Raw genomic sequence first — 23102 nt, 5'->3', positions numbered from 1 at the left:
CAGAAAATACGCGCCACATGTCGGATTCGAAGTAAACAAATTCTTGAATTATCCGCTTATACTAAGTTTACCGTTGTTTGAATTATGTACCGTATGTTATGCGATAACAGATAACAGCTCTTAAACTTCTCTTTACCATCAATTTCTTACGTTATAAGAGCTAGTGGCGTCATGTGGCCGGTTCCGTGATTCTACAAATGCTTCAGCTTGAGCCGGAGGAAAATTAATATAAATAATAATTTATGTTGTTTAAAAAGAATATTGTTGACAAGCAAAATAATGGATTGTGTTGCAACCGGAGGAAACGTGAAAGGTAATAACTGAAGCCGAGGACGCGCTCTAGACGTGTTTTTCAAACTTATATTATAAATAAACTTCAAACGCAACGCTAATGCAACATAGACGCTTTATACCTGCTCTTATATAAAATTACTTTATGAATAGAAGCATAGTAATGCACACTTTTTATAGTTTTAGCAAAAGCCATACATTCGCTGTCAAGAATCGGAGAGGAGCTGTATTTGGAGCCTGTGGAGGATGGGGTACGTTATGTGTTTGTTTCCGGTGTTTACGATTGTGTATTTATGTTTAGACCGATGTGAGGTGTTTAAATAATGTGACTTGTGTGTGTCCTGTGTTTTTAGTTGGCTCTTCGGTCGGTCAACTCTTCTCGGTCAGCCTTTGCCTGCTTCCTGTTGTCTCCTCTCTTCTTCCAGAGATATCAGACTCCTTCAGACCAGAGCTTTCGCTGCAAAATACCCATCAAGGTAACAATTCCTGGTCTGTTCATTCCATCCCTGCAGTTCCTCTTTATATTTTGGGAGCTTAATACTTGTCCATGCATCACTTCTACACTATACTGCAAAAATTGCTTTTCTTACTGAGTATTTTTGTCTTATTTCAAGTACAAATATCTTGAATCGATACATTTTCTATACAAGAAAATGAGAAGATATTAAGTTGTTTCCTGGGGGAAATAATTAAATTAAGTGCATTTTGCTTAAAACAAGTAAAATTATCTGCCAATGGGTTGAGAAAAATAGTCTTAATGCAAACGGAAAACAAGTTGTTTTTTTTTCTTACCCCATAGGTAGATAATTTTACTTGTTTTAAGCAAAATGCACTTAATTTAGATTTTTTTTCTCACCAGGAAACAAGACTAAATATCTTAGGTCATTTTTCTTGTATAGAAAATGCATCTTGATTTAAGAATTTTTAGATATTTTGACTGGAAACATGACAAAAATACCAAGTACGAAAAGCATTTTTTGCTGTGCATAATGTGTGATCTGTTAAAGTCGGCATGAAATGTTGGGATAATGTTTTGTTCCCTATTATTACTTTATCCGAGTAAAACGAGAAAAAATGTAGGGTGGAGCTTGATTTTGTCCATGGGGAATTGTGGTTTGCTATTGGTGGATCTGATGTGAGTGACAGGTTGTCCCGCCCTCGCGCCAGTAAACACGTTATCAGAGAAGAGGGAGGGGAAGTTACTTTAAAGGTGCAATATGTAAGAATTTTGTAGTAAAATATCCAAAAAATTATTATTTTTAGTAACAGTAATACAGCATTTTCTCCATCATACAATACGTTTTAAAATTAATTCCATGCCATTTATCAACACAAGCCATCCAGCATTTAATATGATATTCTAAAATTGATCTATCTTACTGCAGTGTGCAACAGTATCTCACAGCAGCCGCTGAGCGAACGCACAGAGTAACGTTATAACATTTTAAACACACTCAAATGTATCTAATATGACAAACAGAGCTGTGTTACCTCATACTCATGACTGGAAAATCAGAAGCAGCGCCGGCGACTGTGTCATAATAAAAGTTCCGCTGCTCGTGAGGCGTGTGTTGCGCAATCGCTCCAGCGGCCTCGTTCAGCTCCCACAACACTCGGTCCTGCTCTGCTTCATACTACATAATGTTAATAATCACATCCATGAACATGATTTCTGCCCGAATATTTTCCACCGGATGTGATGTGAAGACCACATGTCCCAAGATTCCACGCTCAAACTTGGCGTCATCAAGCTACGCCTTTGTTTTGAATAGGCCTCTAGCGACCTCTAGTGGACAATTTTTTTTTACATATTGTACCTTTAAGTATAGAATATGAGGGTACATGAATTTAGAAAAAAAGACGTGCACAAATGAATCATTTATATACGGAAGAGGATTAGGGCCAAGCAATAATAAAAAAATAAAACCATCTCGAGGTTAAAGTTGTTAAATTTAGAGAAAAAAGTCGAAATAAAATGTTGAGAATAAACATTAAATTATGAGAAAAAAGTTGTTAAATTATGAGAACAAATTCATTTTATTTTTTTATTATTGCTTGGCCCTAATCCTCTTCCGTATTTATAATAATTACTGCAATATTCCATAATTTGTTTTTTGAATAATGGTGACTTCAATAAAAAGGTGGCACATTATTGGAACATTCAGAATGTAAAATCTTCTCGAAGTAAGCATTTTCCCGCTGTCTTTTTATGTTTTTCAGAGTGTTCAGGCTGTGTTCAAGTCCCTGTCATCTCTGGATCGCTCCGTTGAAAAATGCCGTATTCAGTTGAACAGTGAAAAGAGTCGGTTGACTATAACTCTACACTGTAAACACGGTAAAAATGTTCCCCTGAAAACAACATTGTCACACGTGCTTTTTGTTAGTAGGATTAAATGTAAACTATATCATCACAAAGCTCTATATATAAAGTTAGATATATGATGTTGCCTTCACATTCTGTCGTAATTATCATAAATACGAGTTTCCTAGTTAAAAATTGAACACGAATGAATGCCCTCTCATAATTTTGATACCCATGTTCCTGAGTTGGATGTGCCATAAACTTTAAACATGGCAGAGGGGTGAATGATTGCTCCTATGACTGGAATTCTTTATTAGTTTTTTCCACAACAATCTTTTCGTTAAAGTAGTGCATATTTACATATATAAATAACCATTTGAAGTGTATTATATGTTTTATACACTGCAAAAATAGCCTGTATTTGACTGAAATTCCAGAATCGTCAACAAGCAGATTATCTAGATAGCGTAGTGAATGTTTATATGGTTTTCAGTGAATGGGACACTAAATATCATTTTTGGGTTTAATAAGATTTTCCCAATAAATAGGCAAGAATAAACTTGATGTCCTCCATAATTCCAGTTCTTTCCGACAACAAAGCACATGAATGCGATGAGTTCATTATCACAACTTTAGAAGTGGGAAGTAGGAAATTTCCGACAGCACGTCTAGGCAGCATAAGTGTATCCAGCTTTATCTGCACATATACTCACGTAAAGCAATATATACTATATATCAAATTTGATTGCTTGTATCATTGCAAAATGTAATCGCCAAGCTCTAATATGCTAAATGAGACTATAAGGCATAAAGATATTAAAATACTATCATGATTTTCTGTAAAGCTGCATTTAAAGATTGTATTGTATTGTGCAGAGCGCCATATAAATAAATTTGTCAAATACATTTTATATTATATCTTGCATAGAAATGGCATGTTTTACAGCATGATCAACTAAACTGTGTGTTTGTTACAGGGCTCTTGAAAACACATAATTTGTCCTTTCAGGACTGTGAGAGTTTGCAGGCCGTGTTTGATAAAGAAAGCTGTGCAAACGTGCTACAAGCTCAACCCAGGTTTACATTAATCTTAATACCTCAGTATTCATATCAACCCATTTGCAGTACCTTTTAGTGTCTGTTTAATCATTTTCTGTTGTATTTTAAATTTTCTGTTTTTCACTGTAGGTTGATGGTGGATACAGTTCTGCATTTCCCTCCATCTCTGGAGGAGGTGAATCTGTCAGTGAGCAGTGATCGAGTGTGGCTCAGGAATCATGTGGAGGATGACGCAGGTATCAGTGATTTCAGTCTTCGTTCTGCTGCTATGCATAAAACAAATCAGTCAAAGTCAAATTTTTTCCCTCTCTCAGACCCATCACGAGCAATGATGACTGAACTGTGTTTGAGCTCGGAGGAGTTCGATCATTTTGCCGTCAGCACTCAGACCAGCATCACCTTCTGCCTCAAAGAGCTCAGGGTGAGTGTGAACTCGTACAAACATTCACATCTAATCCAGGGTCCCTGCGATTTATCATGAATCATTTATCATTTTGACTCATCCCTTTTCTTAAAAAAAAAGTATAAAGGCTGAAATGTGAGGTTTATAATTTTATAAAACTTGTTTGTCGACTTTATTTGAACTGTAAAATATTGTTTGATCTGTAAAGTTGTTTAAATCATCGTTTTTAGATTATTTTTTATGGTTTAGTGTTTTACCTTAAAGGGATAGTTCACCCAAAAATGAAAATTATCGCATGATTTACTCACCCTCAAGCCAGCCTAGGTGTATATGACTATCTACTTTCAGATGAACACAATCGGAGATATATTAAAAAATATTCTGGCTCTTCCAAGCTTTATAATGGCAGTAAATAGAGGATGAGATTTTAAAGTCCAACCATCCATCATAAAAGATAAACAATATAGGCTCAATAAAGGCCTTCTGAAGCAAAGTGGTGTGTTTGTGTAAGAAAAATATCCATTTTTAAAACTTCAAAAACTAAAATAACTAGCTTCCAGGAGAAAGCCATACGCACGTCGACTTACAGCAAAAGAGTGAACTCTGACGGGATGTAGGAATATTCTAAGTTTAGACGCCTCTCGCTGTTCAAACAAATAGGGATGTGCAACAAACTCAAGCTCCTCTTCTCTTATATCAAAATCCTCTGACGTTTCTCTTTAAAGATTCTCGTTTTAGACTTCTAATTTGTGACCGGTGTTTTGTTTTGCTCTCTCCTCTGCTCTTCCACGTTCATCAATACAGCATATATCATGTCAGAAGTTACTCTTTCGTGTTGGTTTTCGATGCGTACAGCCGTCTGTCAAAAGCTAGTTATTTTAGTTTTTGAAGTTTTAAATATTGATATTTTTCTTACACAAACACATCGCTTTGCTTCAGAAGGCCTTTATGAACCCCCTGGAACTGTATGGATATCTTTTATGATGGATTGTTGCGTTTTTTTTTTGCGTTTGTAAGAGCCAGGACATTATTTAATATATTATTTAAAACTCAGATTGTGTTCGTCTGAAAGAAGAAAGTCATATAGACCTAGGATGGCTTGAGGGTGAGTAAATCATGGGGTAATTTTCATTTTTGGGTAAACTAACCATTTAAACACTGACCTTGACCTACATCCACCTACGTTTGACCTACATTTGTTTTTAATTTTCCTGATAAATCATGCACAAGAAAAAAAGGTACATTTGTAATAATAAAAATGTGAATTGTCAAAAAGTTTATTTTATTTTCCATTTTGTCTTTTTTTGTTTGTTTCTCTTTAATGTATGTAATGTAATGTTTAATGTTTCTATTTAATGTATTTTAACCTTGATTTTGCCATTAAAATAGCCATAGAAGGCTATAGCATTACTTTATTTGTCTCTCTGGTTTTCCATCAGGGTTTGCTTGTGTTTGCCGAGTCATCTGGTCTTCCAATCTCTATGTATTTTGATGAGCCAGGCAGGTTAGTTTATGATCTAGCCCAAATTCACTTGTCCACTTTATTTATATTAAAATATTAAAAAATATATATGTACACTACCATTGAAAAGTTGTGAATATTATTATGATGTAAAATAGCATTTATTTTTAATATATTTTATTATAATATTTTTTAAAATATATTTGTAATTATATGTAGTGTATTCCTGTGATCAAAGCTGCATTTTCAGCATCATTACTCCATTATTCAGTGTCACATGATCCTTCAGAAATCATTCTATGTTGATTTGCTCAAGAAACATTTCTGATTTTCATCAATGTTGAAAACAGTGCTGCTTCATATTTTTGTGGAAAACATTATACTTTTTTTCAGGATTTTTTTGATGAATAGAAAGTTCAAAAGAACAGCATTTCTTGGAAAAAGAAATCTTTTGTAAGATTATAAATGTTAATTTTAATGTGTCATTGCTGAATAAAAGAATTAATTTCTTCAGAAGTTTGAGGTCAGTACATTTTTTTTTTTTTAAACGGTAGTGTGTTTAAAAATAATATCACTGTGTATTCTCACCTGTGTGTGTTTGTGTTTAAGTCCAGTTATCCTGAGTGTAACAGACAGTGTTCTGGAGGCTAATTTTGTCCTTGCTACACTGTCAGAGGACTCACATCCAAATAACCACGTCAAATCCAACACAAAACAGTATGTGAAATCATAAAATATGGAATATCATCAATATGAATGTTATATTAATTTATATTTGTTTGTTTTTTTTAATCATTTTTCCCCTCAGCCCTGATGCTGAGCAACCACCAGACGACTTCATGAATGACGACATGGACTCATTTCTCATCGCCATGGAGACGAGTGAACTTCCTGGACCGTCACATGTACCCACATCCCCACCGCACCCCACCAACAACAGAAAGCACTCAGTCAGTGAAGAGGAGCAAGAGGAAGCACTTACAGAAGGACCTCCCAACAAAAAGGTACAATAATCATTTAAATGAAACATTTGTTTAAAACATAAAACCTAATGGCTAGATCTCACTGGGGTTTTTTTTGTCCCTGCTTTCTTTCAGTTTTGTTCACTTTTCTTCGGTTCAGTTCTGCCCACTCCCTCTCAGCTGGCCAATCAGACGATACAGAGCCAGGAAGTGCTCGCAAGTGACAGTGAAGATGAAAATCAGACAGAAACATCATAACCGCCTCATCAGTTGAACTCAGAAGTGAACAATGTGGAAAGAAACTCCCACAGCCAACCTCACAAAGACTGCTAAATGCATTTACACATACGTGTCTCCTCCTGATTTTATTTTTCTATCAAAATAATAATGGTTTTAAACCAAGAGATGAAGCAGTGAAGAAAACAAGCCATGTCAAATCATTGCACAACTCGCATTAAAACATCTCACTCCCACTGTGAAAAACAAATATTTGATCGAGTCTCTGATTATTTAAAAGTAATTGTCAGAAAAAGGGGCAGAGTTTCTCCTGGAGTGAGATGTCTGAGAGTCACTGTTCTCGGGGGACACAACGTTATCGACCCCCTTCTTGCTGAGCACCTGAAAACTCTTCCCTCTTGTCTGAGGCTTTTTCCTCTCTTTTTCTTTTTCTTTGTCCTTTTCCATTTCCTTTTCTCGTTTCTTTCTGTCTTTCTCTTCCCTTTCTTTTCGCTCTTTCTCTCTCTTCCTTCTCCTCCTCTCTTTCGCGGTCAGCTTCTCCTCTTTTTCACTAAAGTCCTGGATGAGGATTTTGGGAACGGGGGTTTTATTGGTGTCCCCACGGAGAAGGCGGAACAGACCCCGACGTTTTGGAATGTCTGACTTTGTCGGTGAGTTAGGCTGAGCGTGTGTGTCTTGTGTAAGTGTGTGTGTCGTCTTTTCTGAATGCATGTGTTCTTGCTGCTGTGGTTCTCTGAAGGTGTCCTCAGAGAGGATTGTGGGATAGGAAACCCGCGAGCTGGAAGTCCTTCGCAATCGGAGCTGAGCTGGCGGGACATTTGGGTTTGGGGATTTTGAAGATTGAATTAAAGAGGGAGAATCTAACTCCTGGCTGTTTTCTGGTATTGCACATTCACTGTCATGAGGGTTGCCAGATCCAGCAGCACAATCCTCTGTATTACACTCTGGGTTGCCAGATTCAATAGTCACATCATCTCTGTTGGTCTCTGGGTGGTCAGATTCAGTTACGATATGCACTTCTTTGTAATCTGGGTTGCCAGATCCAACAGCTGAATCCTCTGTATTACTTTCTGGGATGTCAGATCTAGTTGTAACTTGCACATCACTGCATTCTGGGTTGCCAGATCCAACATCCAAGACTACTGTATTATTCTCTGGATTGCCAGATTCAGTCATAGCAAGCACATCGCTGCATTCTGGGTTGCCAGAATCAACAGCCGAATCCACTGTGTTTCCCTCTGGATTGTCAGATCCAGCTGTTACAAGTACTTTATTGCTTTCTGGGTTTTCAACTGCAGAACCTAATATATTGCTCTCTGAATTGCCAGATCCAACAAAAATTTCCACCTCATTGCTTTCTGTTTTTACAGATTCAGTGGTAACATCTGTCACGTTACTTTCAGGGTTGCCAGATCTATTTGTAAGCACATCATTGCTTTCAGGGTTGCCAACAGCAGAATCCTCTACATTGCCCTCAGGGTTGCCAGATTCACTTATAACAGGCACCTTGTTGTTCTCTGGATTGTCAGATTCAACAGCAGTTTCCACACCATTGCTTTCTGGTTTGCCAAGTTCAGTGGTAAAATCTATTGTGTTGTCTTCAGGGTTGCCAGATCCAAGAGAAACATGCATTTCATTGTTTTCTGAGAGGATAGTATCATCTTCTGCATTGTGTGTGAGGTTGCTTGATTCTTCAGTTGTATTGACTGGTGATTTATTTTCTTCACTTTTTTCGGGATTGTTTTCACTGATTTCATTGTTACCAGATGTGGCAACAGCGGCAGCATCCATGTCACTGTTTTCAGAGTGTCTAGATGTGACTGTTACATCTGGTTCAAGGGTGCTGGTGCCATCAGCATCATCATCCACTTCACTCTGCTCTGGGTTGCCAGATCCTACTGAATCCTTCACAGTGGAATCAAGTGAACAGTGCACTAACTCTTCGGATGTAACTGTAGAATCCATGTCATTGTGCTCCGGCTCGCTTGATTGCGACTGCTGTACGGGATCTGCTGATCTCTCTGGATACTCAGTTTCACTGTCTTGTTCAGTTTGTAGGAAGGATGCTTCAGATGTTTGCAATGGGTTATTGTCTCTCTCTTCTAAGCTTACATCTTGTCTTTCTTCCTCCAATCTCTTGTCATCTTTCTCCTCACACATCTTTGAAGAGTCTGTTATTTCTTTGGTTTCTTTTGTCTCCTCATGGAGAACATTAATCTCTTCTTGCTGTAAACCCTCCTCATTGTCTACGTCATGTTTTTCACCAGTAATCTGAGTCTCTTCATCTTCCTCTGTAGCTATGTGTATGTTCAAATCCTCTTTTTTCTGCCTTTCTGAATGTTCATGTTGATCGCTAGATGTTTCAGACCTCTCTTCGTCCTGGACAACATGTATCTGTACCTCTTTCTCTGGGATATTTTCCTCATTTTGCAAGTTGTCTTCAGTAATAATGACAATTGGCAACCTATCTTCTGTTTCTTTTTGCTGTTCACAGTGTTCTGTTTGTATTTCCTCTTCCTGGATGTTGCTATCTGGCTGTATTTCCTCTTCCTGTTTACTGAAAACAATCTGTGTATCTTCTTCCTGTGATGTTTCAATGGGTGTACTTTCTTCTGGCTCTAAAGTCCTCTCTTCCACAGTCTGTTCATCTTGACATGTCTCTTTATCTGTGTTCTGTTCATTTTGATTTGCTGGTGCTTCTGTGTTCATATCATCTTGACTTTTGTCTTTTTCTATATTCTGTTCATCCTGATGTCCTTGCGTTTCTGTACTCAGTTCATCTTGATTTGTGTCCTGTTCATGATGGTGTGTCTCCTCAATCACACATCCAGCGGCCCTTTCTTCCTCATCACCTTGTGTTGTTGCTGAATTATCTTGCTGTCGGTTTAAAGATGCTTCTGTATGCTCTTTCTCAAAAACATCAGAGTCAGTACTAGAGGACACGACCACTGAGATGTTTGGATGTGTGTTGTGATCTTTGTGTTTGTGTGTACAGAGCTCATCTGCAAGCCTGTCCCGTTTGTCCCTTTGCTCACCAACGATACCACACACACTCCTCCTCCTCATCTCCTCATCGTCGCTCTCCTCTATCAGACTTTGTGAGAATATTCTTCCTCCTCCATCCCACTCCTCTGTGTCAGTCTTACTGCTCCTCTTCCTCCATTTCTTGCGCAGACCCGAAGGAGAAAGCGAAGAATGTGAGCGCATTAGAGGAATAATCAGGCTCCCCTTCTGTCGCTCCTTCTTTTCGTGGTCCTTTTGTTTTTCCTGCGCTCTCTCCCATACCATTCGGTATCCGTGACAGCGCCCTCGTGGGTCAAAGGTCGAGTTCGGTCTCTCTACCTTCCATTTTTCCAGCTCTTTCTCAGTTTGTTTTTGCAGGTCCGACAGGGACAGGGACACTGAACATACCTGAGGGTGTAACAGTGTTTTTGAGTAAAGAAATCTATCAGGACTTAAGGCCTGTTCACATTAACAGTAATCTTCGTCATGAAAATTTTTGCACGTGATTTGTCTTTTTTTAAGCTCGTAACGCACCAAGCCGATGTCGAGTGGAAACGAAAGCAGACTGCGGGGTTGGCTCACATTGGCAGCGTCTGGGTGCAAAGTTGCCCCGACGGCCGTTCTGCACCTGTGTAAGAAGAAATGCCTTTCCGTACCAGCAGGTGGCAGTAGCTGAACAGCCAGTCAGAATGATCAGATGTCCCGACTGACCGACGAGCTCCGACGCAAATTCAACATGTGGAATCGGCCAAAAAAAAGCCGACGAGAACCAACTTCAGCAGACGGTGTGGAACACACTGAGAAAACTTGGTTGGCCGACGAACAAAAACTGAGACCGTCGGCTTGGTGTGTTCTGGGCTTTTGACTAAATGTGCAATCACATTAGCAAAATTTCAAGGGCAAAAAAAAATCCATTGTTTAGTGTCAATAGTGTAGCGATATATGAAGTACAGAAGTTACTGTCAAACCAAGCAGCTTTTTGTTGGTCAATGCGACAAATTCGCATGAAAATACTTGAACACACACAAAAATTTCCCAAAAGCGTGGATTCCTTTGTGAAAATTTGTTGAATAATGTAAAATGTGGTTGCACCTTAAAGGGTTAGTTCACCCAAAAATGAAAATTCTGTCATTTATTACTCACTCTTATGCTGTTCCACGCCCGTAAGACCTTCATTGATCTTTGGAACACAAATGAAGATATTTTAGTTGAAATCCGATGGCTCCGTGAGGCCTCCATAGGGAGCAATGACATTTCCTCTCTCAAGATCCATAAAGGTACTAAAAACACATCTAAATCAGTTCATGTTCGTTCAGTGGTTCAATATTAATATTATAAAGCGACGAGAATATTTTTGGTGCGCCACAAAAACAAAATAACGACTTATTTAGTGATGGCCAATTTCAAAACGCTGCTTCAGGAAGCATTGGATCACAAATGAATCAGTGTATCGAATCATGATTCGGATCGTGTGTCAAACGGCTGAAATCACGTGACTTTGGCACTCCGATCAGCAGATTCGACACACTGATTCATTTATGATCCGAATCTTCCTGAAGCAGCGTTTTGAAATCGGCCATCACTAAATAAGTCGTTATTTTGTTTTTTGGTGCACCAAAAATATTCTCGTCGCTTTATAATATTAATATTGAACCACTGAACGAACATGAACTGATTTAAATATGTTTTTAGTACATGTCATTGCTCCCTATGGAGGCCTCACGGAACCATCGGATTTCAACCAAAATATATTTATTTGTGTTCCGAAGATCAATTACTTACGGGTGTGGAACGGCATGAGGGTAAGTAATAAATGACAGAATTTTCATTTTTGGGTGAACTAACCCTTTAATGTGTAAAAAATGGCAGACGGGATGAATGAAAATTCAAATTCACTCTCTGACAGCAGGTGGAAGTTATAGAAAAAAAAAAATACTCCGGTTACCCCAGTTCACCCCATTGGTGTATAAGCTAAGCAATCAGGCTAATCGTATATCTGTATGCTATCCTGATACTTATGCTAACTAAAACAAACATTCAGAGCTTGAAGTGGAAAAATAAAAGTGCCAGTACTTCTGATGCTCAGTTTAAAATGCGTTCCTGAATAAGGGAGGGCTCGGCGAGCTTCCGGTGAATGTGATTTCACCAAGTACAACATGTTCCTGTATCAACATCTTTGTTGATCCTGGAACAACATTCCAATCTACCAATCAGATTTGAGGGACAAGTTTACCATTTATGTCAAGTTTAGGCCTGCAACCAGGGTTAGGTGCTTCTACATCAATGTTATTCACATATATTTTTCCCCTCTGATTTTAGGGATAAGTTATAGGTAGGATCAGGTTTAGGGGTAGGAATAGGGTTAAGACTAAATTTTTGGACAGGAATGTTGTTCCAGGATCAACAAAATATGTTGATCAAGGAACATGTCTTACTTGGCAAAATCATGGTGACCGTGAGCTTCCGTATGTGCAACATGTTAAAAGTGTCGGTACGCAAGGAAAACTAGCAGTACGCTAAAGGCAAAATACTGTGTACTGGCGCTTACCGGCCCGCTTCGAGCACTGCTAACATTGATGGTCGGTATCATAGTTCAAATGACATGTGATTTTGCAGGAATTGTAATCAAGCGACAGTATCCATTAAATGTTCTCAGCGGAATCCCTTGGGGTCCTAATGGACACCTGATTTCGAGGACCAAAAAAAACAAATTTCTGACAATACAGTTTCTGGATTTTTCCCCTGCTATCTACTGTAACATACCAAAATAGTCCATTCATGGGCATCACCAAGCCATGGTTTTTGTAACCGAAGCGGCTCTGGCCATGTGGTCAAAAGCGCAAATCTTATTGCTTTTTCAGGTTTCTGAGAGATGAGAACACCTCTCCGTCAAAAAAATCTGCATTGACAGCATGCCAATGTTCATGTCAGTCTGAATAGATGCAGCCATTCATTCAAATTAAAAATGTTTATCGCACCGGATTTTCATGCGGAACATTTGTTTTGGTGTGAACAGGCCTTTATTTAGATTAGTTGAAATACAATATCAGTAATATTACCTCATGGATAAAGGCATCAGCCTGCTCATTTTGGACACGCTCTTTAACACCTCGCAGTCGCTCCAGGGTTTCCATCTGGCCATCACACTCTTTTCGCTGTCGTCCATCTCCCAGACATCGGCGCACCAGCACCACAGCAACCTGAAACAAAACACGCACACCTGCCACACACACAAGCTGTGGTCACTACAAGGACTTCAACAACAGGTCAGCATGCCAAGAGATGTATTAAAGGTGCACTAAGTATTTTACAGCTAAAAAAGGATGGTAAGCTTCAGCAAAGGAACAGAATGGAGACCTCAAGCATAACATTACAAATACTCTCAGCACTGAAACTAAACGCTCGCCTACACTTGTGTAGCTCACATGCCCAATGCTTTAATCTGCTAACATGAGAGCCAAAAGTATAAGCTTCTGATCTCTGTCGTTGTCTTAAATGCTTAAAATAGTGGCTGTAGGAATGGAAAGTCCCACTCTTCAGTTAGAAGAGACAGTGTTTTTTTTTTCTTTTGGATATCATTAGATATTGAACAAAATGTTTATCAAGCAGGTAGGAGTTGTATTTGCATAGTAAGAAAAGAGAGTGTAACCGTCAGTTTCCAGAAGTAAAAACTCAATTTTCTACATAGGGAAATTGTTTTTAAACGATAACTTATAATTTTTTTTTTAAATCATTGTTAATCAATGGTATATGCTCTGCATTATTTTAACTTTTTTTTTTAAAATACTTGTATTTAACAACAGCAGGATTCTTGGTTAAAAACTACATTACCCATGATTCGACCAAAAAAAACAACAAAATGGAGTAAGTGACCATACGCTACTCCCTGACTACTTAAATGTGTTTATATGTGCATATTTTGCATTAAAAAATAAAATTATAGTGTTTCTAAATTTAATAAATATCCTAAAATGATTGTTTTATATTTCTCCATTGTTTTTAATTTGATTGTGATTTGCAATGCTTCATGGGATTATAGTTCTTCCTCACTAAAGCCATTAAGTAAACAGTTTTGTAATTTTTTTCAATTTTAAATACCTTTTTGATTCAAATCTACGTTTATGATGTTGTGATTTATCTTGTTGATGGTTGGTTTGGTTCATAGCTTATAACTCTTTCACAAAGACTTGTTCCCTATGAGAAAAAATGAATGAAAAATATTTTCAGTACCACTGAAAAAGTAGGTGGGCACTGTTGCCCTCCATAGCTGACCAGGGGTTTTGCCAAGATGGCCACCAAGCAAAAAGGATTTTGATACTACTCACATGATCACAGATCAGCAAATCTCCAATAGACTAACACATTTTGTTGCAGAATAATAATGGTGAGTATAAAATACTTTTGTAAAAAGGGACAAATATTGCAACAATGGCTTCCAGTATCGGAACTCTTTTGCGTAATTCGCCATCTAATCCAACAGGTGTCATTATAACATCTAAATACCACAGGCAAACCAACAATTACTTAGTGCACCTTTAAATCTTGCAAATATATAGTTGAAAACAAACCATAACAGAAAAAGAGATCCCAGACTCTGAGCAAAGTGTTGAAAGGAAGATGGCGGCTGTACAGGCACATCAGCCAATCGGTGGCAAACATGAGAGGCTCCACCCCCTGACTCTGTAGGTGTTTGTGTGCAGCTGGACACAGTTTCTTTAACACACTTGAGAGAACAGCAGCATCGAATAAAACACCTTCCTAAAGAGAAAGGATAATAAAAGTTTAGCATTTTTCATGCACATTTAACAGTTGGTTTCATGGTTACTTTAAAGATGCCCTACCAGCAGAGGACTGTAGTATCCAGGGAGGTAGAGCTCACTAATCTGCACCAGACACCAGAACGCCTCCTAATACAGAAAGACGATTAGTTGCGCAATGTCATGCTAGCCTAGCATACAGTGCTAACCATTTCTGCAGTAGCCTATGCATATAATTTCTGGAATTATAGCAGAACACCAGTTAAAATTTAAAAATTAAACAATAGTAATGAAGTCACATGGTGAACGTGATTTCACCAAGTACAACATGTTCCTGGATCAACATCTTTGTTGATCCTGGAATCAACATTCCAATCAACCAATCAGATTTGAGGGACAAGTTTACTGTTTTTGTCAAGTTTAGGCTTACAACCAGGGTTAGGTGCTTCCACATCAGTGTTATTCACCTATCATTTCCCTCTAATTTTAGAAATATGTTATGGGTAGGGTTAGGTTTAGGGTTTGGGAAAAGGTTAGGACAAATTTTCAAATGGTACACTACTGTTTGAAATGTTTATCATTGCATACATTCTAAAAAATGCTGGTTGTGTCAACCCGTGTTTGGGTCAAATATGGACAAACCCAACCATTTGTTTAAATTTTTTAATTAATTTTTTTAAACCCAATGGTTGGGTTTGTCCATATTTGATCCAAACATGGGTTTAAACAACAAAGTGTAATGTGTTTCAGTATGCATTTTTTAAAAAAGAAGATGAAAAAGATGATAGAAAGAGATGATCATCTCTCTTATTTGACCATTTAAGATTATTTTACCAGTAAGATTTAATACTTTTATTAAGCAAGGATGCATTAAATTAATCAAAAGTGTCAGTAAAGACATATATAATGTTAGAAAATACTAAGCAGCACAACTGTTGATAATAATCAGAAAATCAGCATATTAGAATGATTTCTGAAGGATCATGTGACAGTGAAGACTGGAGTAATGATGCTGAAAATCCAGCTTTGCATCACAGGAATAAATTACATTTTAAAATATATTAAAATAGAAAACAGTTATTTTAAATTGTAATAATATTTCACAATATCACTGTTTTTACTGTATTTCTGAGCAAATAAATCCAGCCTTGGTGAGCATAAGACACTTCTTTCAAAGACATTATAAAAAACATATTGACCCCAAACATTTAAATGGTAGTGTACATTACGAATGAGTCAACTTTAGCATATTATTTGTTTGTTTAATCTGTAATATCTGTGTGTCATCAACTGTATGATAATGACAGAAGCGGTACCTCAGCAGGCATGTTCATCAGAAGGACAGCGGCCACCGGACCCTGTGCCTGACAGTAGCCCTCGTCTGGACGATACTGAGTGTACGCTTTCAGGACCTCCAGCAAGTCCTTCTGACTACTCATACAGAGACCAGACAGAAGCAGACACCGAATGAGAACAGGAGGTTTATGAGTAATATTGTGATTTATAATGCTACAGAGCAGATTGCATCCAGCATGGGAAGGGAAATGACAGTACCCATGGCCGTCTTTGGACAGGAACATCTCATGGAAGGGAAATTGTCTGTCTGTGTCCCTTTTGATGACATCGGTCCATCCCTGATGATCTGGAGCTTCAACTAGTTTCTAAAACAGAGCAAACAGGGCTTATAAAATAAGAATATAAAACCACGATACAAATACGACTCAATCACTTACTTTGAAGAGTTCTTTGTTTTTGTCTTTTCTATCCTTAGCTCCACAGAGCAGTGGCCAGCCCTTTGCCCTGACGGATGCTGGGATGCCCTTCTGACATTGACCTTTGACCTGAGACAAAGGAAGAGAGCTAAGCGATGCGGTTGGCCTTTGTAAGACTTATGCTAACAGTTAAATGCTGTTTTGACTGCAAATGACTCCAAAATTCTTGGATATTTTCTTTTTAAAACAGAAAAGAAAAAAATGGATAAGGCATTTCTTTAATAATTACCTTACCCAAATGTATTAAATAAGATGATCCCACATCTAACATATTGAGGATATATTTGGCACTCATTTGCAGACTGCAGTATTTGACATTTAACATCCTGTATCATATGTGGGCCCACTATGATATGAGGTCTCATGCAATAATCAACTGACAAATCAAAGCTCACAGAATCAAGATGATCATAAATAGCTGAATAAATTTATTTTCAAAACTAGTTAGATGTTTTTCACCATATCTAATTCAAACAGTATACTTTTTACCCTATAAGCAACTTGGACCTATGACAGCTTGTGAAACAGCTGGGCTATTTACACATTCCTAAATCATTAACTGATTATTGATTTATCAATTTATATGTTCCACAAAAAGCGCTCTACAATCTACAGCTGTTAAACTTACAAATAACCTGAATATGTTATTATTCTGTACACTGCCCCATTTGAAAAAAAAAGTGCGCTTAATTGTATTGAATTTGCACTTGTAGTGTACTTCAAAATCTTAAAAGTATATTTTTAAAAACTGTACATTCAGGCAATATAATATTAATGAAATAAAAGGCACTTACGTGTGTTTGAAGAGGGTACAGTGCTCAGCGTAAATGAGTACACCCCCTTTGAAAAGTAACATTTTAAACAATATCTCAATGAACACAAAAACTATTTCCAAAATGTTGACAAGACTAAGTTTAATATAACATCTGTTTAACTAATAACATGAAAGTAAGTTTAATAATATAACTTAGAGAACAAAATTTTCAGTTTTACTCAAATTAGGGTGATGCAAAAATGAGTATATCCCACAACAAAAACAGCTACATCTAGTAGTTTGTATGGTCTCCATGATTTTTAATGACAGCAGCAAGTCTTCTAGGCATGGAATGAACAAGTTAGCGACATTTTGCAACATCTATCTTTTTCCATTCTTCAAGAATAACCTCTTTTAGAGACTGGATGCTGGACAAGTGATGCTCAACTTGTCTCTTCAGAATTCCCCATAGGTGTTCGATTGGGTTCAGTTTAGGAGCCACTGAATCACTTTCACCCTGTTGTTCTTCAGAAATCCAACAGTGGCCTTAGATGTGTGTTTAGGACAAAGTCCCTTTAAGACAAGTCATTTCACTCGGCGGCCATCTTTGAAACGCTTCTCGGGCATCCTGGGCATCATGCAGCTCCTATCTCTTTGAATGGGGAAACATCAAATTCTCCAAAACTGTTCGCCTACCTTACGATTAAATTTCATATTTGAAATCACCAATGAAATCTAACAACAACCGGCTCATAAATTTAGTTTCTAAACGCTCGAATCTTGACAAAAAAACTGTATTTTTCAGGCTGGATCAAGTTAATGCACATGCGCAGACCTAAATGCGCGTCTCTTCGGAGGCGCGCGTCTGACTGTTTCTATAGAAACCGGTGATTCCGGCCGCTGAAGTGACGCGATGACTTTACCAGTCGGCGATTGGTTCTTATTTAGAAGGCGGGACTTATTCCGCCATATTGCGCGTTACACTTTCTCCCATTCAAAACAATACGAGTGACACGTCTTGTGTTATTCTATAGTCTTTGTTTAGGATCATTGTCATGTTGGAAAAGTGCATGACGACCAAGGGCACGGAGTGATGGTAGCATCTTCTCTTTCAGTATAGAGCAGTACATCTGTGAATTCATGATGCCATCAATAAAATGCAGCTCCCCGACACCAGCAGCACTCATGCAGCCCCACATAAGGACACTGCCACCACCATGATTCACTGTAGGCACCATGCTTTTTTCTTTGTATTCCTCACCTTTGCAACACCATACAGTTTTTAAGCCATCAGTTCCAAAAACATTTATCTTGGTCTCACTCCAGAGTATAAGAGTCCCAGTAGTCTTCATCTTTGTCAGCATGGGTCCTGGCAAACTCAAGGCGGGCTTTTTTGTGCCTGGGCTTTAGGAGAGGCTTCTTTCGTGGACGGCACCCATGCATGCCATTCCTCTGCAGTGTACGCCGTATTGTGTCATGGGAAATAGTCACCCCAGTTTGGCTTTCTAATTCTTTAGATAACTGCAGTGAACTTGCATGCTGATTTTCTTCAACCCTTCTCATCAGAAGACGCTCCTGTCGAGGTGTTAACTTCCGTGGACCACCTGAACATCTCTGTGAGATGGTTGCAGTTCCATCTTTTTAAAATTTTTATACCACTTTTGCTACAGTATTCTGACTGATAAGTAAAGCTTTGCTGATCTTCTTGTAGCCTTCACCTTTCTGGTGAAAATAAATTATTTTCTTTCTCAGGTCTTGTGACATTTCTCTTCCATGTGGTGCCATTGCTGACAGCATGAAATGGGAAGGTGTTTTAACGCCCTTTTATAGTCAACTGTCTGCTGGACACCTGTGTAATAAATAATTAAACTCACCTGTGGTTGAATTCTTGTTGAATTAGACATTTGTAGTCTAAAATGTAGCTTTGCTCCAGAGACTTTCAGTGGGGTGTACTCATTTTTGCATCACCCTAATTTGAGTAAAACTGAAAATTTTGTTCTCTAAGTTAAATTATTAACCTTTCATGTTATAAGTTAAACAGATGTTATATAAAACTTAGTCTTATCAACATTTTGGAAATTGTTTTTGTGTTCATTGAGATATTGTTTAAAATGTTACTTTTCAAAGGGGGTGTACTCATTTACGCTGAGCACTGTATATGACTGTTTCTTAACAAACTTAAGTACACTTTTAAAAAGTGCACTTTGTAATAATTTCAGATTCAAATTATTACTTTAAAGTACACTTATTTTGCAATGTTGCCTAACATACTAATGCACACAAAAAGTATTTGATTATAATTTAACTGTAATGTGTTATTCCATATTACATTTATAGTTAAAATATTTTAAATGTATTAAACTGCAGTTTCGTTATTGCAAATGTGGAATAACAAATATTTTCAAATTCATGACATACATTTTTCAAAGAAACAGAAAGATTAAAGTATATTTTAGTTTATAAATCATTTTTCAATACATATATTGCTACATAAGTGGGAGAAAAAAGCAATAAGTTCAGCTAATTGCATTTTTAAATTTGAACAATAATACATTTTTATTTATTATTAAAATATGCAATAAAGTATCTGAAAACATTACATTCAGTTTGTACTTATGTATATTATAAGTATGTTATACTATACATATGTAAGAATACTATATATACTACATAAGTATATTATAGTACAATATAAGTTAAGTATTAATAAGTATAAGTACTATATAATAAGTACTCTTTTTAAAAATATGCTAAAGTGTACTTCTTTTTCACAAGGGATTGGTACATAATTACTAATTTGATCATTGCACGATTATAAAGTTAATACTTGATTTAACATCGTCGTGTGCCGTGCAAATCTTGCCACCACAACGTTTGATTTTGCTTGACAATGTTTCCATGTGAGTTATAAATGTCTCCTATCTGATGAATATGAATTTCTCATGTCTCTATGATATTTTCTATATATATCTGGGGAAAAAAAATATGAAAAAATGCCTAAGTGATGGATGGGCCCCCCGTGTCTAAGTTAATATTTCAAATGTGTCAGATGTAGATATGATCTTTCTTGTTAATATATGCAATAAATTCAAACACAAATCTACAACAGCGAGATACACACACCTTGTTGCTCTTTTTCTCCATGACTTGCTCCCATTGTGTCATGAGGCTGAGCCATTTGGACTCTCGATGTCTCACTAACTCAGGACACGGACCGTCACTGTCAACAACACACACACAATCAGTAATTCTACACCACTATACTCACAATACTGCAGCATACTTCAGTCTTTACTGTAGTGTATTGAGACTGGGACTGTACAGTCAGCGTGAATAACATTTTCCAATGAAGCAGAGAATCACACACCTCTGCCCTGCTTCCTAACTCTCTCTCTCTCTCTCTCTCTCTCTCTCACTAAAGCGTCTCCATACCAGTGCAAAGCATGAGTGTCATAAGAGGCAAACACACAGAAAACAGGAAACCACACTCTGACAGGCCAGATATCTCTATAGCAACATGACAGGATGTTGAGAAGGAGAAAATAAGAGTAAGAGGTGTAGAAGGTAACGGCTGTGTATAAACTGTAACTGAATTATCAATACAGGATAAGAAATGCCTTCTGAAAATGCTTTCATCACAGATCATACATTGTAAAACACACACTGTGGGCTTTTGGGAGAGACAAACACTTAAATCAACCTCCACACAAGCTCTATAAGCTGTGATGGACGTGAGTGAACGGACATCAACACAGACCTGTCAGTTTCTCCATTTCCTAGAATGAAGCCAAAGCGGTTAGTCTCCACAACCGTGACCTCCGGCCCATGATTCCCCTCCTCATCCTCGCTATGGTCCGTTTTAACAGACATCTATGTGTGTGAGAAAGAGCGGTACATCCAGAAACATGATGTCACATTTAATAACGTATGGATTTCTATGTCAGTCTCGTTTCAGGTTAGCAAACAAGCGCCATTTCAAACGCAAGTTTAGCTGCACGACACAACATACATGGCAACATTTGGTAGAAGACAGAACCTGTAACCTGAAATTTGCTAATTTACATTAGGCACATTACGAGTTATCACTAATACAGCAGAACAAAAGAAAAACACAGTTGTTTAATAAAGGTCAATAGAGTAAAAGTTACCTTCAGGTTTCTGCCACACTGAAAGGTGCAGTTGTCCTCTGATGGGAGGGAAGACAACTGAGACTAAGACTTCCGCTGTAAATTCAGCTAGTGTGTGGTTGTGCGTGCATGCGTGTGTGTTTGAATCATTGATGGCTGCAGGAAAGGACAGACTGGATCCTTCTTTATTATGAAAATCGAATAGCCCAGTGATTTCTTGTGTTAACCGTCATGAGGAACTGAGAGTTCAGTTTCACTAGTGCACTGAAATGTGATGATGGCATACTTTATGTGCAACTATTTTAACCTCATATTAATTAAGAGACTACATTTAAATATGTATTTGCCCTCTACAGAATAGGGTGGGAAACTGATCATTTGTAAAATATATTCCAAATGGCTCATAACATTTTAAAAATACATATACAGATCAAATTGTTTCATACGAAAGTTAAAATTCTTCCTTAAACTCCTTATAGATAACAATTTCACAATTCACCAGGTGTAAACTAGGCCAAGGTACAGTCATATTAGTGACATTTTGGAGAAATTCAGGTCCACTGTTTATTGTCAATAGTGAAGTACAGCTCACACAGAAGTCACTTTCAAACCAGCTTTCTGTTGATCAACACTGTGAATTCACGTGACCAACTTATTGTGAAATCTGCATGGGAAATCTTTCGCCCTTACGTAAAAAAATTCACAGTTGTGTGGATTCCTGTTGAAATGACTGGATTTCACCAGTGAAAATTCACTACAAAACTATAAAAGTGACTGTACTGTACCATTATTGTCAAAGTTGGGCAGCTAGTTATTTTAAAAATAACATTCAATTGTAAATGAAATGCACAAAAATAATGATCTGCTATTTGTCTGCGCAGTAATATGGTGAACGGACCCTTTACTGACCACAAAACAAAGATGTTTAATTTTTGTTTAATGATATCTTGATTATTGGTAAGTTTTATTTACACAAATGCGGATCTGTTAAGGTTGAACTGAGTTTTGTGCCATTTAAAAATTAAAATTTTATTTCAGTATTTAAAGCAACTGAAAAAGATGAGTGCCTTAAAGGAACACTCCACTTTTTTTAAAATAGGCTCATTTTGCAACTCCCCTTGAGTTTTACCATTTTCTAATCCATTCAGCCAATCTCTGGGTCTGGCGGTACCACTTTTAGCATAGCTTAGCATAGTTCATTGAATCTGATTAGACCGTTAGCATCTTGCTCAAAAATGACCAAAGGGTTTTGATATTTTTCCTATTTAAAACTTGACTCTTCTGTAGTTACATCGTGTACTAAGACCGACGGAAAATGAAGAGTTGCTATTTTCTAGGCCGGAATGAGAGTATAGTTCCTAGCCATATCGGCCTAGAAAATCGCAACTTTTCATTTTCCGTCGGTGTTAGTACACGATGTAACTACAGAAGAGTCGAGTTTTAAATAGGAAAAATATCGAAACTCTTTGGTCATTTTTGAGCAAGATGCTAACGGTCTAATCAGATTCAATGAACTATGCTAAGCTATGCTAAAAGCGGTACCGCCAGACCCGGAGAACGGCTGAATGGATTCGAAAGCGGTAAAAAATCAACTGTTTAACTCTAGGGGAGTTGAAAAAATGAACCTATTAATAAAAAAAAGTGGAGTGTTCCTTTAAAACTTGAAATAGGCCTATATCCATGGATTAATAGAGGCCTATTTAAGTTTAAAGTTGTGAATTTGTGATAGTCTTTTCTTCCCTATTGTGACATATATTGTGAAACAGCATATGGAACAAGAAAAGAAGTAGGGCGGACTTAATTTTGTCCATAGGGAATTGATTGGATGGTTCGATGGTTGTGGTTTGCTATTGGTCGATCTCATGTTTGTGACAAGTAGTCCCACCCTTGTGCCAGTCATCAGAGAAAAGATGTCACTGCAGGAGGGAGGGATTACAAGGACAAATAAATTTAAATAATAATAATGATGATGT

The 23102-nt window shown here is 37.5% G+C and overlaps 2 protein-coding genes across 2 annotated transcripts; one reads left to right on the top strand and one right to left on the bottom strand.

Annotated features, from left to right (window-relative positions):
* Positions 1-7: 7 nt before the first annotated feature.
* rad9a (RAD9 checkpoint clamp component A) lies at positions 8-6968 on the top strand. Its single transcript, XM_048176265.1, has 11 exons — positions 8-313; positions 472-542; positions 645-767; positions 2512-2626; positions 3571-3670; positions 3782-3888; positions 3967-4073; positions 5495-5559; positions 6127-6234; positions 6326-6521; positions 6615-6968. The coding sequence occupies exons 1-11, from the start codon at positions 280-282 to the stop codon at positions 6735-6737; spliced, it is 1149 nt and encodes a 382-aa protein (XP_048032222.1). The 5' UTR covers positions 8-279; the 3' UTR covers positions 6738-6968.
* Positions 6830-21842, bottom strand: tbc1d10c (TBC1 domain family, member 10C). The gene is made up of 10 exons (XM_048176263.1): positions 21151-21842; positions 20760-20872; positions 20126-20222; positions 16210-16317; positions 16031-16137; positions 15793-15907; positions 14561-14626; positions 14288-14477; positions 12779-12939; positions 6830-10127 (listed from the first exon to the last, which is right to left on the bottom strand). The coding sequence occupies exons 2-10, from the start codon at positions 20870-20872 to the stop codon at positions 6990-6992; spliced, it is 4095 nt and encodes a 1364-aa protein (XP_048032220.1). The 5' UTR covers positions 21151-21842; the 3' UTR covers positions 6830-6989.
* Positions 21843-23102: the final 1260 nt, after the last annotated feature.

Source organism: Megalobrama amblycephala, linkage group LG23 (assembly GCF_018812025.1).
Source record: "Megalobrama amblycephala isolate DHTTF-2021 linkage group LG23, ASM1881202v1, whole genome shotgun sequence".
In the NCBI taxonomy this organism is placed as follows: Eukaryota; Metazoa; Chordata; class Actinopteri; order Cypriniformes; family Xenocyprididae; genus Megalobrama; species Megalobrama amblycephala.
This window is presented reverse-complemented; position numbering and strand designations above follow the sequence as displayed.

What these genes read in the sequence shown, in the direction of transcription:
- rad9a (XM_048176265.1), top strand. Translation starts at nt 280, where the DNA reads ATGGATTGTGTTGCAACCGGAGGAAACGTGAAAG. An exon ending in AACTCTACACTGTAAACACG is followed by an intron (nt 2,627 to 3,570) that starts GTAAAAATGTTC and finishes TGTTTGTTACAG; the next exon opens with GGCTCTTGAAAACACATAAT. An exon ending in GTGCTACAAGCTCAACCCAG is followed by an intron (nt 3,671 to 3,781) that starts GTTTACATTAAT and finishes TTTTCACTGTAG; the next exon opens with GTTGATGGTGGATACAGTTC.
- tbc1d10c (XM_048176263.1), bottom strand. Translation starts at nt 20,872, where the DNA reads ATGTCTGTTAAAACGGACCATAGCGAGGATGAGGAGGGGAATCATGGG. An exon ending in AAAACAAAGAACTCTTCAAA is followed by an intron (nt 16,138 to 16,209) that starts GTAAGTGATTGA and finishes GCTCTGTTTTAG; the next exon opens with AAACTAGTTGAAGCTCCAGA. An exon ending in GGATCTCTTTTTCTGTTATG is followed by an intron (nt 12,940 to 14,287) that starts GTTTGTTTTCAA and finishes TGTGTGTGGCAG; the next exon opens with GTGTGCGTGTTTTGTTTCAG.